We start from the raw sequence: 14,377 nt of genomic DNA, 5'->3' as shown, positions 1-14,377 counted from the left end.
TTTGGCAGCAAGTACCTCTCTGGCATTTGTTATGTTTTTACAAGACTTTTGCATGAACTGTAGTAGGGCAGCCCACAGGGCGTGCTCAGAGTTTGGGTGTGGTCAGGATGTGGGTGCAGTCAAGGCTGCCCAAGTCCTCTTAACTCTGACCCCTGAGACAATCAGAATTCTCTGTGAAGACAGCTCTTCCTTTGTTCCAGTGACACAGACCTGGATGTGGAAGGGAAACGGTGAATTTAATTGGAAAGGGATAGAAAGGAGCAGAGTCAGAGATCGCTGGTAAGAAGTTCTGCTTCACTGTGTGCTCTGAGAAGGGACTAAATTACTGAAGATACTGAAGGTCTAAGGGATAGAGGAGTAGACTTTAAAGAAGGTGACCAAAGATAGAGCAGTAAACCTTAAAGAAGGTGTTAAAGACTCTCTGTTCTCCTTTTGTGTGCTGTTGTCACTTCTCCAGTATGGGGCTGATCGCCGTGCTTTCTCCTGTGGTTAGGATGCCCAAAGCAGGTATCATGTGGGCGTTTGCTATGAGAAGGGCCTTGGAGTGCAGCAGAACCTGGCAGAAGCGATGAGACACTACCAACAGTCAGCTGCTGCGGGGAACAGGAATTCCCAGGAGAGACTGCAAGTGCTGGAAGAGGAGGTGGAAGGTACCACAGGCAGCGGGGGAAGAGGGTGTGCGGGACTGCATTGTGTAGTGACCCCATAAAAGCGGGGCCTTTATTGCCAGAGGAGGGGTCGTGCAGGGCCGTGGCAAAAAGGAGTCCTTTTTACTGAAGGGAAGGGAGCACTTTTCAGATTTTTCACTTCTTTCCAGCTATTTCCAGTCGAGCTGAAGTGGAGAAGCTGTTCCCATAGTATGATCCATCATTAACATCTTGTTTTAATGTACTTTCAGATGTGCAAATAAAACATCCATTCCCTTCTGGAATAAGAGCCTCTTCCTCTAGCCCCTGTTTCTGGGCTACTGACCATGTGCCTGCAGGCCTCCATGCCAGCCAGCCAAGACAATCTGCCCTCACCCTGCCCCACTCTTGGAGCGCAGACGGACTCCACATGATGATGCTTGGCAGTGCAGGATGGAGCCGTGCTCTCGGAAACAGGGCAACACCGCTGGAACTGCAGTGCTTGGAGCCCCACCACTGCTGTTGTTAGAGTAGTCGGTAAGTAAAACAGGCAGAAGGGAAGGCATCCCTTCCTAGTCCGTGTAGGGCTGGAAGTAGGCTAGCAGTGAATGGAAAGAGAAAGCTTTCTGCTAACGGAATAGGAGCCATTTTTAAATACCAGGGTTTTGAGAATAAACCTTGTGGTACCTCCTATGCCACCATGTCATCTGGCTCTATCTTCCAATACAAGGACCTTTCTTATGCTCCTAGATTTCCGTATTGAGCTATGTATAGACTTCCACCATGCCACGGTGGTATGATTTGGGACTATAATTCCAGTAGCCCTGAACATGTTGCACACAGTCACCCAGTGCGGTTTACAAGCCTCTACATGGTGATGTTGGCAGCTAACTCTATGACGGGCCTGGCCTGCACCTTCTTGATCTCACTTCAAGGCTAGCTGTTCCCACAGTGGTTCTGCTACCAGCACAATATGGGCTTCTCTCTACTTTGCTGTTGTGGCAGTTTAATCCTCTTTCAAACCTATGCAAGCAAGAGAGTGAATTCTGATTATTGGGGCACAGGTTTTTGTGGGATATGGCTTATGGATCCACCTGAACTGGTGAAAGTGTAACGACTGTCCTCAGCCATCCTGCACTGTTGTCAGTGCCCTCTGGTCCCCAGTTACTATTCCTTCAGCTCTGGCAGTGAGCTGCCTCCATGGGTACACCCCTTTGAGTCACAATGAGCAAGGTTTTCTTCAAAACTTATATTGTACATGTTTGCTAAGCACGCTAGCACATTTTCACTGAAGTGGATAAGGGATGCTCCCAGTGGGCAGTAACCACTGTCAGGCAGACAGCGGCAAGCAGCTGGTATGCTAATTTCTTCCACTGGGGCAGCTGAATCCGGAAAAAGAAGTTTATCCACACCAGTTTAAACTGGTTCAAGGGCATCTGTACAAACTGTTCAGCTTCCTGTAGCCATGGTGCTCTGGTGCTTTGTGTAGATCATGCTCTGAAAAAACAAAGGCAATGGCCCCATCCTGAACTTGCTGTGGTCCCCGTTCAGCAAGGGAGGGGCACAGCCAGAGCTCAACACATCTGATTGTTCTTCGTCTGGTCTCTCCTTCTGCTCAGACCAAACTTTCTTAGACCATTTCCTTTATCAAGCAGGATACAATTAGCAGGAAATTCCTCGGGTGGATTTCCTATTCTGTGGTAATCTACAGCATGCTTACGCATCGGTCAGGACAGGACGGGGGTGAGGGTTGGGGGCGGTTGAAAGCAGTTCACAGAATCAGGAAATTGAACCAAGAGAGGAATTTGTCTCCTTTTTAATCTTCTTATTATAATGTATTTTTGTGTGAAGTTTGTCCTTTGACGGGCACATCAAAGTAACTTCCCAGAGGAAGATGTGAGGTTGTGCTGTGTGTTTGTCCTCAGTGTCCGTTCCCAAGATGCAGAGGAATCCCATAGGGCTGCATCTCCTCACAATCACAGATAAGCCTCCCTTGTGGTTTGCACAGCTGCATCTCAGTTATAATTTGGCTCACTGTCATTGCTTTGGTGCAAGATCTTGTTTTGTTTGTGAAACAAAGCAGCAAGACATTTAGCAGTGCGGCAGTATAACCAGGCTGGGGCAAACCCATCAGTGTAGTTCGTTGCCAGAGATGGGATCATCTGTAAAGCACTTTGGAGACTCCAAATACAGCAGTGGATATTTTGGATATTAAAGAGTCTACCTGGGGAAATCTTACTCTGTTCCTTTTGCAATTCGGTCCCAAGAGCAACAGAGAGGGGTAACTTTCTCATTTACTGTGCTTTAAATTATCTCTGCTTGTCTACTGCTGTGGCTTTTGTGTGTACACACTAAAAGCAGGGAACTGTCACCTCGAGGTGCATGGAAAAGGAACACAGGTAAGATACCCTTGAGATGCTCCAGGATCATGTCTGCTGGGTCTTGCTGCCTGTTCTTTTTCAACTTAACAGTAAAATGAAAACCAAAAATATCACTCAAAGACACCTGATGCGACAGCCCCACCATGAGCAGATTAGCTTTGGAGAAGCCTGTGTTGTGAACTGCTGTATCTGTGGAGAAGTCAGTGCAGTATTTTTAACGTAAAGGTGGGGAAGGAAAGAAAGCAGTGTGTATAAAGCACTGCTGGCCCTGCACTCTGCTGGAGGGGAGGTTGGCAGTCTCTTCTAAGCCTCACTTTTGTTGTCACTCAGCAAGCAACTATGTTGTGCCTTGCTAGTAGTGGATGCAGTGGCTTACCCTTATTCCCACAGCATGACTCTCCTCTCACCTATACAACCACTTTGTCAGCATGCCCCAAATTTGTTCTGGTGTTTTGTATCATAGTTGGACAGCACAAACTATGGTACAGAAGAGTGTCCTATGTGTGCACGAACCAGAAGCACTTCCGTCCCATCTATGCACCGGTGCATAAACCTACAAATGCACTCCAGATGCTTACGCCACTGTTGTCTTTCCATTCTGTGTGAGTGCAAATCCCCATTTGGTTAACACCACCTGTGTGCTTCTTCCTCCATTACTAATATCTGTATCTTAGTTTTCCTACACATGCTATTATCCTAAAACTGTCTTATAGCTCACATACATACAGATCAAAGGGAGAACCTGTAATATGGTTGAAGCTTGTGACTGAATATTTCAAAACAGTGTTTTCACGCTTCCCTTTTCCCAGGTTACCTTTGGCAGACTCCAGCCATCTGTTGTCTGCATCTGGGCAAGGACTACACTCCAAAATCCAATGGCCTCAAAAGAGAGCATGGAGAAGGAAATTGTGGGCATCTAGTGCAACCAAAGGCAGAGATGCCAGAGCAGAAGGTGCTGATTTTGAGGCGTTTTACGAAATGCCAAGTTCACAGTAGTAGAACCATAAAAGCTGAAAGGATCAGTGGGAGACAGTAGGCAGATCTCCCTTTGAGTTGCCATTTCAGGCTTTCTGCAGGTACATCATTATGTCACCTATAGTGCACCTTGTTCCAGAGATGGTAGTGTTAGAAAAAAACAATTTTATTTAAATAAGAACTGAGATCCTGGAGTCCAACTCTGCAGCATGTTGCAAAGTCCTTGACTGCAATATTTTATCTTCTGTGGTGCACAGTCTATAATCACATGGATGTAGCTGTCTGTTGTGCTTGTGGTTAATCTTACAACCCTTCCCCTCAATCAGCCTGCCCTGGGAGGAAAGGGGCCCTCCTGCTGTTGTGTGACTTGAGTGTGATGGTAAGGTGAAAGATGAGGGTGGAAGAGGAGGAAAGCTAGGAGGGCAAGGACAGGCAGGTAGAAGGGAACTAAATGAGGTGAAATCAGTCATAGAGAGATTTGATGGGGTGAGGCAAAGGAAGAAATCCATCTGGCATGATCAGTCTAGATGTGGATGATACAGTGACCCTGTTAAAGCACACATGTGCACTCTAAATGCAGAAAGAAGCTCTGTCTGACTCTTGTCTCCTTATCACAGCTGCCAAGCTGCCTACAGAACAGGAGCATGATCTTCCAGTCCAAGGCTCTTCCCACGTGCCGACAGCTGCCGCAGAAGACCCGAGCCTGTTTCATCGTGGACTTGGACCTTCTGGGACAAAATCATTTCAAAGAGGGTGCTCATTTCTGAAAGGAAGGTGCTGGCCAGTCTTGTTCCAGTGGCATTTGAGTCAGCCCCGGCTCCTTTGCCGAAGGTCTCAAAGGTCCTTGGCTTCTCCTGCCTTGCAGCTTCCTCATCCTGAGGTGAATGCAGAGAGTCAGGGGAGAAGACATTGTCCTTATAACTACTGGTGAGCGGCAAGGAGAGCCGAGCCACCCACGCTGGGTCAGCAGCCGTCAGCCTCTTGAGGGCCAGCTCTGGGGGGAGTGAAAACAAGAACTGTTGGTGAGATGTGGAGTAGAGGAGATCACAGGAGAGTGAAAGATCACAGGAGAGCAAAAAAAATAAAATTGAGAAATGAGGAGACTTCCTGAAATCAGCTGAGAGGACTGATTGTAAACAGGTCTAGAGATAAGCTACCAGCAGCATTGTTCAAACCAGCAGCTTAAAAATACCAAACAAACTAGAAGTGGTTTAAAACTACTGGGTTGTTTTGTATTTTAATATAATAACCATTAGGATTACTTTGCTTTCTCATTTGTTGCAGCCTCAAGTGGCACTTCACTAAATTGTCAGCAAAGCCAGAGAAAGTGAGGGTTTAGGACTGGCTAAAAGGGAGATGACAATGGAAAGCTTTCAAGGGGGAAGTATTGGACACAAAGGTCACCAGTGGACTTCCCTTAAGGGTCACTCTAGGGTGGGAATTTGCTCCTAAGTAGGCATATCAAGACAAAAAAGAAATGGGTTATTGTGAAAACAATAGTAACAGAAGTAGAATGAAATTCTGGATTATAAAATGCACAGCTGGATGGTTGAAGAATAGTAACCAAAAAAATGAGATACAAAGTAGCTGTTCATCAATTGGAAACAGGTGAGGGGCAGTGGGAACCTGGTGTGGGTGCTGGCTGCAGGCTTGTTAGTGTACCGGTAATGTGATTCTGCCCTGAAATGGGAAAATTATATCACACAATATGTTGGTCAAGATATTCCCTGTTGGCACAAAGACATATCCGTGGTATTGTTACTAGGTCTGGCGAGACCTGGTTAGGAGTATTACATATAAATCTGATTATCCATGCATAGGAAAGAGGATCTGAAATGACAGAAGTGCAGAGAAAACTACTGAGATGAAAACAGGAGTGAGTCCAGGCTTACATGATGGAGACTCCAAGAGGTAGCTTAGCTTAGCCTAAGGAAGCAAATGCTCACTGGGGATCTGACTGCAACGTGTCGTCATTTTGATGAGATAAGAACCGACGAAGGAAATCTTTATGCTTAAAATAGTGTTGGCAAAAGAAGAAGTGATTATAACTGTCCACAAATAAACATATACTGGAAATTAAAGGAAGGCCCCATAGCAGGGGGAGCCTAGAATAGCTTCCTCATCAGACTGCAGGAAAGGAAACGGGGGTTCTTGTTATTTAAGGTAGAGCTTTGCAGTTGGTAAACAAGACTCTGATGTGGTACACAGGTGCTGCCTTCCAGCCCTGCATCACTTCATTTCCAAAGTGTAACCTAGAACCACTGGGAGGTTCAAAGTGACTGCCAGGTTTGTGAAACACTTTGAGTCAGAGAGCAGCAAAACAAATAACTGGTGTCTGGTAACGAAACACAACAGTCCCAATCAGATGGCAAGAGCTGGTGTCATTATAATAATTATGTGGCCCTGACTTATAAAGTGACCTCTGAAAGGAGGGTCCCCCTTCTTAATGCATTTATCAAGCTGTTTCTAGAAGATAATCGATATCCTGCCAGAACCTGGGACATGCAGTCCTCAGTCGGTGGCTAGTCAATCACTGAGACAAGTCTCCTTCCTCAGCCAACTAATTAGTCCTTTTTCTCTGACAAACCACTGTGTCCTGGGATGGGAGTGAGGGCTGGGATTCAAACCTGGTAAGGAGAGAAGGGCAGGTACATCACTTAGATTTTGTTTCAGCTGAAGCCCCAAAATTCCTTTCTATTGCTTAACTTCCAGGATTTCTTTCTGCAATCTCAGTTTTTTGTTGCAGTCTCAGTGACTGTTGCTTAAGCGATCTCCCAAGCATGCTGAAGTGCCATGTTTTTGCTAAAGCATCCACAGTTCTCTCTTCCTCAGTCTGCAAGAAGCCACTGCATTCCCTGAATATTTTGATGCTTCAGCTCTGGAGCAGGGTACAACAGTAGCCTGCTTGCCGTGGGGAGAGCCAAGACTTAGTGGACTGATGGTCCTGTGACCATGAAACCTTATAATTAGGTATGTTTCATTTGACCGGTAACTCTTTACTACCTTATTTTAATGGTGTTTTGGGAGTGGGGATTGTTTTTATAATCATTAAAGCTATATCTCTTTGCTGCTGCTGCAAGCACTGTGTTTCGCTGGTAGGGGATAGGTGTTAATAGATGCTGCAGGCTGAACTCTCAGCATCTCGATGCTTACAGCATAAACAACCAGATAGCTGCCTGGGACAGATTACCCGTGCAGTTCCCCGCTGCTGCAAATAGCACAAAGGCCCAGACAGCCTCAGCCAGCTGTTACGATACTCCTGAGCACAAGCAGTGCTTCCTTCCTCCCTCTCTCAGGATGCAAGTCCACTTCTCTGTTTGTGTTTGGGAGAGAAGGAAGGAGTCCGGCAGCTCTGTTGTCTGCTGTCTGTTGCCTTTTCAGGAAGGTCTGGGCTCATGGTTAAGGTTGTTTTTCACCACTGAAACAGGGCAGCCTCTTTTGTCATGTCCAGCACTACTGCATGGGCAGGAAGCCACACTGGCATAGCCTCAGCATGCACCACTGGTGTTCACTGTCACATTCTAGTAATTCAGCAAAAGGGTTTACTTCTGTCAAATCCAAGAAGCATGGGAGATGCCTTGCCATAGCACAGATTTTCTAGGATACTACCCGTTTGGGCAGGAATGGACCTGCTGAGCAGATCCACCAGTCCCTTTACTGGGACCAATGCATGTCAGTACACTCATGGGATGGAGCTGGGCAGCCTGTTTGCTCCCTGCTCTTGGCTGCAGGACCTTTAAATCTGAGGAAGCTTGCAGCTCTTATTTCACTCAGCCTTTCCTTCTTTTGCTCCTTATTAAAATAAAAGGGCAGGAAGGTAAACAGACAGAAGCAGTGTGGTTCTCCCTCTAAGCAAGAGCACAGAAAATGCCCAGCTCTGGAATTAAAACAACTGCAGCAGCAAACCTCAATGAGATCCTCTTGCTGTGGGGGAGCACAGAGGCTCTGCAATGAAATTTCTGCTACAGGACATGAGTCAGCCCAACTCTTTCAAATTGAAATGCCAGTAGAAGAGATTTTTAGAATGAATCAATAAAAGGAACGTAGAAAATGGCCCAGATGGTATTCACCCTGGAGTGCTAGAGGAACTCGGATATGAAATTGCTTGGTTTATTAACTGCTGTTCGTTAACTACCGCTTCAAATGAATATGGTATTGGAGGAAGGGAAAGTAGAAATTGTGACATGAGTTTTTAAGCATGTGAAGGTGAATCTAGTGCAGGCAAATTCCTAGAAATCATTATATGCAAAATTCGACAGATAGCCAAGTACCTGCTATTCAGACAAGAACTGATGTGACATTTGCAAGGCAGGTAGTTGCGTTTTTCGGATTTGTTGGTGTCTTTGAAAGAGGTGGATGAAGAGTCCTGGTTGACAGAAGACAGCTGAGCTTGCGGAAGAGTGCCAGCCAGGCTGTCCCTGAATTAACAGCCAGGTTCTGTCAGGGACTAATGTGTGTTAAAAGTTGGGAAACAAGGGTAGGAATAATCTTCCCCACAAAGGGAGGTCATTAGTGGAGTCCCAGAGTATCTGTTCAACATGGTGATAAATGATGTGAAGTGGGTGGCGTTGGTGTTGATTCCAGTAAAGCACCCAATGACATCAAAGCAAAGTTGCTGAAGGACCTAATAACCCTTAGTGCCATGAGCAGAAAGTGGCTGGTGGATATCTGTGTCACCAGCTGTTAGATAGCTAATTGTCATGGAAAACGACATGTCATGTATTGATGACTCTCCCACCATGGAGAGGAGGGATTTGGGATTCACATTGAACAGTTTGGCAGCAGAGCCCAGCATGGAGCTTGGGCAGGAGAGGAATGAAGAACAAACCAGAAGACCTCCTTACACCACCAGTGTGGATTTATCCTAAACACTACACACATTCTGGTCACCACATCTCAATAACGTTACACTAAAATTAGTAATAGGTTGGTCACAGGAGACTAGACTGGACAAGTTCAGCCTGATAGGAGAGAGGTGCCTGATGGGGCTCAGAGTGGCATCAGGAGGAGCTTGACAAGGCCAACACTTCACCTTTCTCACTCTGGGCTAGGAGACCATGAAATGGGCTCAGGTCAGCACGGGAAAGAGAGTGTTCACACAGTGCATAGTTAAACTGGACTTTACCCCTACAGAGGCCAACCTCACAAATCAGCTCAACAACAGGAGACACATCTATGAGGGGAAAGACCTACCAGGCATTGTTAAACGTGAAAAAATCCAACGTGAAGCTTAGCAAGTCCCTTTGCTGTAAACTGCCTAGTACCAACAGCATAGGATGGTCCACATATGCTGTCCCAAGCATCTGCCACTGTCATAGCCACCCTGGGAGATAAGATGTCCCCTGGCTTGCCGCAGGCCAGACAGTTTTACCTTCTGAATAGGGTTAGTGTATTGTTTGAAGAGATCCCACTGCTGGAGCCCCCCACCAGCCCTGGCATTGTCCCAGTAGGGAGGCCACCTCACCTGCCTGCGGCTCCAGGAGGGTCTCCAGCTCCTCTCCTACCAGCTGCTGCACAGAGAGCTCAAACCCACTCTCCGAATCACGGTCCTCTGCCTCACTCTCACCATGCCCGCTGTCCTTTGTGCTCAGGCAGTCAGCATCCAGCCCCGCAGCCCTGCAAGGGGGTCAAAACACTCAAATCATACTTCAACCCTCAGCATGACCCTGCCCCGCCAATTATTTTAAAGGTCGTTGCCATTATACCCCATAAAACGACCCAGAGGTGGGGTGTGGGCATCCTCTCAGTGTGTCATTCACAGTACCAAAGGCATAATTTTTTCAGTCCCCACCAATTAATGAATTTGGGGTTTGTTGGTTTGTTTTAAAATAAACAAAAACCAAGCTGCACCCACGTGAACAAAAGCAGTGGGATCAGGAGTGCCATGGACCTTCTGAAAACTGGGCCCCAGCTGGTGCTGGGCTATACATGGAGCTGCTCTACATTTCTTGCCTGGGAGGGTTTTTAATCCTTCTGCAGGGAGATCCTGAGCAAACACATAGCTGCTGCATCTTCCCTGTATATTCAGAGGAGCTGCCCATGTGCAGGACTGGGCGAGGAGCAACAGATAGAGATGATAATGACAAAGGTGGAGAAAGATGTGTGCCGATGTCCTGGGCAGGACAGGGATGAAGCCTTGGCATCCTTGGGAGCACTCACCCGGAGATGTCAACACCATAATTTAAAGATAATGCCATATAGTTTGTCTCTGGGAACATCTTCAGCACACAGCTGGGATATCTCGGTCCTTCCCACCCCTGCCAGCATGGTCTCTCCGTCGCTAGCCTCCTGGCCCAGGGACAGATGCCCTGAACTCATGTCAACAGGCAACAGCATCTCTAAGATAGTGCTCAGAACTGTGAGAAAGCTTGTCCTTGTGCTGCTGCCTACAAAGCCTGGACCCTCTGTGCTCAACAGTGCACCTTTCCATTGCACTTGAACACATCAGTGTTCTCCCAGCAAGGATGGGCAGGTGGTTTGTGGCTGCTCAGGGGGAGCTCAGGTGGGTATGGAAGGAGGCAAAGAGCAGCCCTAGGAGGGCACTGGATACCAACAGGGAGCCAGGACCAGAGGAGCACAGCCATCCCCTGAAGGGAGGACCTACCTCCCCAGTCTCAGGTCAGCAAAACCAGGGGTGAGGTTTTGCCCTGTGTGTCTGCTGCCCTGGTGTCTCCTGCCCTTGGAGGCTCTTGGGGCCAGTAGGGCTGAAGCAGAGGCAGCACAGACACAGGGGAATGGGACATGGAGAAGGGAAGGGCTGAGACCCAGCCTTACCTGCTGCCATTCTTGGCCGTGTACTTGTTTCCCCTGTGGTTTGTTTTGGGCTGGAACTGGCCCTGGTGCAGCAGGGAGAGCAGCTGGGAGATTTGCTGTAAGGCAGGAAAAGCCTGTTGAGCCCCAGCGATCGCCACTCAAGCTGCTTCCTGCCAGGACGTCCCCTCCAAGCCCCCCAGCCTTTTTATAGCGTTTCCTCCTCCTGCAGATGGTTCAGCATCCCCACGCGGGGGAAAAACAAGCAGCGCCAGGCAGCCCACCTGGCCCCAGTGCTTCCCCTGCTTCGCCTCTGCCTGCCTTTCCCTGCCCGCACGCTCCCCTGGAGAAGTGAGCATGACCCCATGCTCATGTCCCCTTCCCTGTGTGACAGCTATCCTCCACCCCAGTTCCCAGGCATCCTGGTGGGTGCAGGGAGACCCTGCTCGTGGTGGGCAGCCGTTCATCCTACCCAGCCCCTACTGCTGGGTCACCTCTGCTCAAGGGTGAGAGAAGAGACCAACGAAAGACCATCAGGTTGCACTTTCCCACCACCCCAGGGTAGGGTGTGCAAGGCCTGGGCAAGGAAGGACTGGGGGGCTGGGGGCGGGGGGGGCTGCCTCCATGCCTCCAGCAACAGGCAGGGAGCTCCTACCTGCACCGGGGGCGACTCCATCGCAAACTCCCCAGTGGGGCTCTGCTCTGCCAGTGCCACCAGTGACAGTCGGACCAGGCTTCTGAGGATGTGCTGGTGGGGCTGGGGCTGCCCAGGTTCCCCAGTACCCACAGGCTGGTTGGGTGGCAGTGGGGCCTCTCCCATGGGCCCCTGTGGTGGCTTCACCAAGCTCTTGCAGTGCAGTGGTGCATCCAGGGGTCTTGCAGCATCTTTTGCAGAATTTTTCAGTCTGTGGGGCTGGCAGGGCCGGCGATGCAGGATGGGCAGGTTGAAGGTTCCCTGCTGCTCATCTGAGTCCTTTTGGGTCCTCTGATTTCTCAGGGTCCTGTAAAGAGTGGGGGTGAGGTGGAGGGGAGCCTGCAGGGTGCCCCCTGGTGCAGGGCAGGCTGTGCTGGGCAGATCCTCCTGGCAGGGACGGGGGTGCGCAGCCTCCCGGGGCCGGCCCCGGAGCAGTGGGACAAGGTGGATATCTGTCTTCTGTATCTGCCTGTGTGGCTTCTTGAGCTGCTGCTGCCTGCGGGCATCCTCCGCTTCCCTGCAGTTGTAGGCCATGCCGTCCTTTTTCTCCTTCTTACGCAAAGACAGGGTTAAAGCCAAAAGAAGAAGGCACCCACCCAGGAGAGCGGCCAGGCAGATAACAGCCACCATGGATGGACTCAGCCACCTGGGATCCTGGGCTGAGATTTTGGAGAATGCTCCGTGATGCCGGAAAACTATGCGGACCCGAGCCAGGGTGTGCAGGGGGATATCCCCCTCATCGCTCACCCGGACCACCAGCTCCCGCTCGCTACCAGCAAGGCTGCTGGCATTGCTGGCATTAAGGAAGACCTGCCCCAAGAGAGGGTCCAGGATGAAAAGCCCGGCGTCATCCCCACTCACCAGATCATACCGGAGAGCCCCGTTGATGCCAGAGTCCACATCCCTGGCCATGATGGTGAAGAGGAAGGGAGTGCCAGCACATGACACAAGTGTTGCATTGGTCACTGCTGCAGTCCCTTGGGTGCTCCCATTCCCAGTGACCACCCAGAAGCACCCGGTCTCTGCATTGACCAGGACAGAGAGCATGGCCGCACCTTCCACTAGCATTGGCGTGGTGACGACGGGTGCATTGTCGTTCTGGTCAAGAACAGCCAGCCTGATGGAGACATTGGACGCCAATTTGGGGTGACCACCATCCTCTGCAGTCACCAGGAACTCCAGGCTCCTCACCTGCTCATAATCAAAAGTTTGGAGGGCAAAAACATCCCCAGTGATGGGATCAATTGAGAACAGCCCTGCAGCAGAGGAGTCCAGGATCCTGTAGGTGATTTTCCCATTGAAACCCAGGTCAGGGTCGGTGGCAAGGACAGTGAGCAAGAAGGCAGGTACTTCACTGTTCTCAGCGACAGCAACCTCGTAGGTAGCCTTCTCAAAGGAGGGGGCGTTGTCATTGATGTCGCTGATGCAGATAGTGAGATGCTTCAGCACAGCCAAGGAGAGGTCACCCTGGTCCTGCACCACCAACGTCAGGTTGTACTCGGCACGCAGCTCCCTGTCCAGCGTGGCATTGGTCATCAACACATAGCTGTGGCTGTTGGTCCTCTTCAGCCTGAAGTGCTCATACCCTTGACTGAGAGAGCAATACACTTGCCCATTGCTTCCCGAATCGGGGTCACTGGCTGTCACAAGAGCCACGAAGCTGTCTTTGGGGAGGGCTTCAGAGAGCACAGGTGCCCGTGTAGCCCAGGTTATGTGGACCTCAGGAGCATTGTCATTGACATCCAGGACTCTGACCAGGATCTTGCAGTGTGCTGGGATGGGGTTGGCACCCAGGTCCCGGGCTTGCACATCCAGCTCATAGGTGTGGGTTTCCTCATAGTCCAGCGGGTGCTTCAGGATGATGCTGCCTGTGCTGGCATCGATCCCAAAAGTGCTCAGCACCTCCGGGGGTGCATGCTTGCTCAGGCTGTACTCAATCTCCCCATTGGGGCCCTGGTCAGGGTCGGTGGCCGTGACTGTCACAAGGAGGGTCCCGGGCAGAGCATCCTCCCAAACCTCTACCGTCAAAGAGCTCTCTGCAAAGACGGGGCTGTTATCATTAGAGTCAAGGACAATGACTTTAATTAAAGCGGTACCTGATTTTGGCAGCTCCCCATGATCAGTGGCTGTCAGCACAAGGTCGAAGGAGGAGTGCAGCTCCCGGTCCACTTCTTTAACCACAACAAGCTCTGCGTGTCTAGTCCCATCAGAGCCAGAGATGACGTCCAGAGCAAAGTGCTCGCTGGAGGAGAGGGTGTAGGAGCAGTGGGCGTTGGGGCCAGCATCAGCATCCAGGGCTCGGTCCAGTGGGATCCGTGTCCGCAGAGATGCACTCTCTGACATCTCCAGCTCCAGCTCAGGTGTGGGGAACCGCGGCGCATTGTCGTTGATGTCCAGCACTTGAACCTCCACATGAATCAGAGCCAGGTTTCGGGCAGCCAGCACGTCGAATGAGACCCAGCAGGGATCACTGTGCCGGCACAGCTGCTCCCTGTCCACCCGCCCAGCTGTGCTGAGCATCCCATCCCCACTCCCCACGTGCAGCGGGAACCTCCTGGGGGTCTCCATCAGCTGGAAGGTATCTGCTGTTTCGCCGCTCTCACCCCTCTCAAAGTGCTCAGCCAGTGTCCCTATCACCGTTCCCAGCGGCACTTCTTCAAACACCCGGTATTGCACTGTGAACATGGCCACCTCCTGGGCATCAGTGGAGAGGAAGAGGTACCACCACAAGGCTGGGAAGTGGAGAGCAGAGCGGCTCAGCAGCAGCATGCTGCTGGTGAAGCCCATCGCCCTGCTGCCCCAGCACGCTGCTGCAGGCTTGCCCGCCTGCCACTGCATACCCAAATGGTCCTTACGGTGATTGCAAGTCCTCAGCAACCTCTCCCATCTCCAAGTCCCACAGGCTCCAGCCACCAGTTGGTAAGGAGGATAAATGGCAAGTGAGTCCAGCA

The 14,377-nt window shown here is 50.3% G+C and overlaps 2 protein-coding genes across 4 annotated transcripts in view; one reads left to right on the top strand and one right to left on the bottom strand.

The window, feature by feature from the left end:
* DELE1 (DAP3 binding cell death enhancer 1) overlaps positions 1–7,061 on the top strand; it is a 22,663-nt gene extending 15,602 nt beyond the window's left edge. For all 3 annotated transcript variants that reach the window (XM_075102263.1, XM_075102264.1, XM_075102265.1), the window contains 3 exons: positions 494–650; positions 899–1,163; positions 4,600–7,061. In XM_075102263.1, the coding sequence (XP_074958364.1) occupies positions 494–650; positions 899–1,155 (414 nt within the window). In that variant the 3' untranslated portion in view covers positions 1,156–1,163; positions 4,600–7,061. The remainder of the gene's footprint in view (positions 1–493; positions 651–898; positions 1,164–4,599) is intronic.
* Positions 4,128–14,377, bottom strand: PCDH12 (protocadherin 12). Its single transcript, XM_075102262.1, has 4 exons — positions 11,388–14,377; positions 10,757–10,851; positions 9,447–9,598; positions 4,128–4,976 (listed from the first exon to the last, which is right to left on the bottom strand). The coding sequence occupies exons 1-4, from the start codon at positions 14,262–14,264 to the stop codon at positions 4,612–4,614; spliced, it is 3,489 nt and encodes a 1,162-aa protein (XP_074958363.1). The 5' UTR covers positions 14,265–14,377; the 3' UTR covers positions 4,128–4,611.

This window comes from Phalacrocorax aristotelis, chromosome 8 (assembly GCF_949628215.1).
Source record: "Phalacrocorax aristotelis chromosome 8, bGulAri2.1, whole genome shotgun sequence".
In the NCBI taxonomy this organism is placed as follows: Eukaryota; Metazoa; Chordata; class Aves; order Suliformes; family Phalacrocoracidae; genus Phalacrocorax; species Phalacrocorax aristotelis.
Note: the sequence above shows the minus strand (reverse complement) of the source record. Positions and strands in the feature narration are given on the sequence as shown.

Coding starts and splice junctions, on each gene's coding strand:
- PCDH12 (XM_075102262.1), bottom strand. CDS start 14,264: ATGCAGTGGCAGGCGGGCAAGCCTGCAGCAGCGTGCTGGGGCAGCAGG. Junction 10,852..11,387: donor TGGAGTCGCCCCCGGTGCAG/GTAGGAGCTCCC, acceptor CCTGCCTTACAG/CAAATCTCCCAGCTGCTCTC. Junction 4,977..9,446: donor CCTCCTGGAGCCGCAGGCAG/GTGAGGTGGCCT, acceptor CACTCCCCCCAG/AGCTGGCCCTCAAGAGGCTG.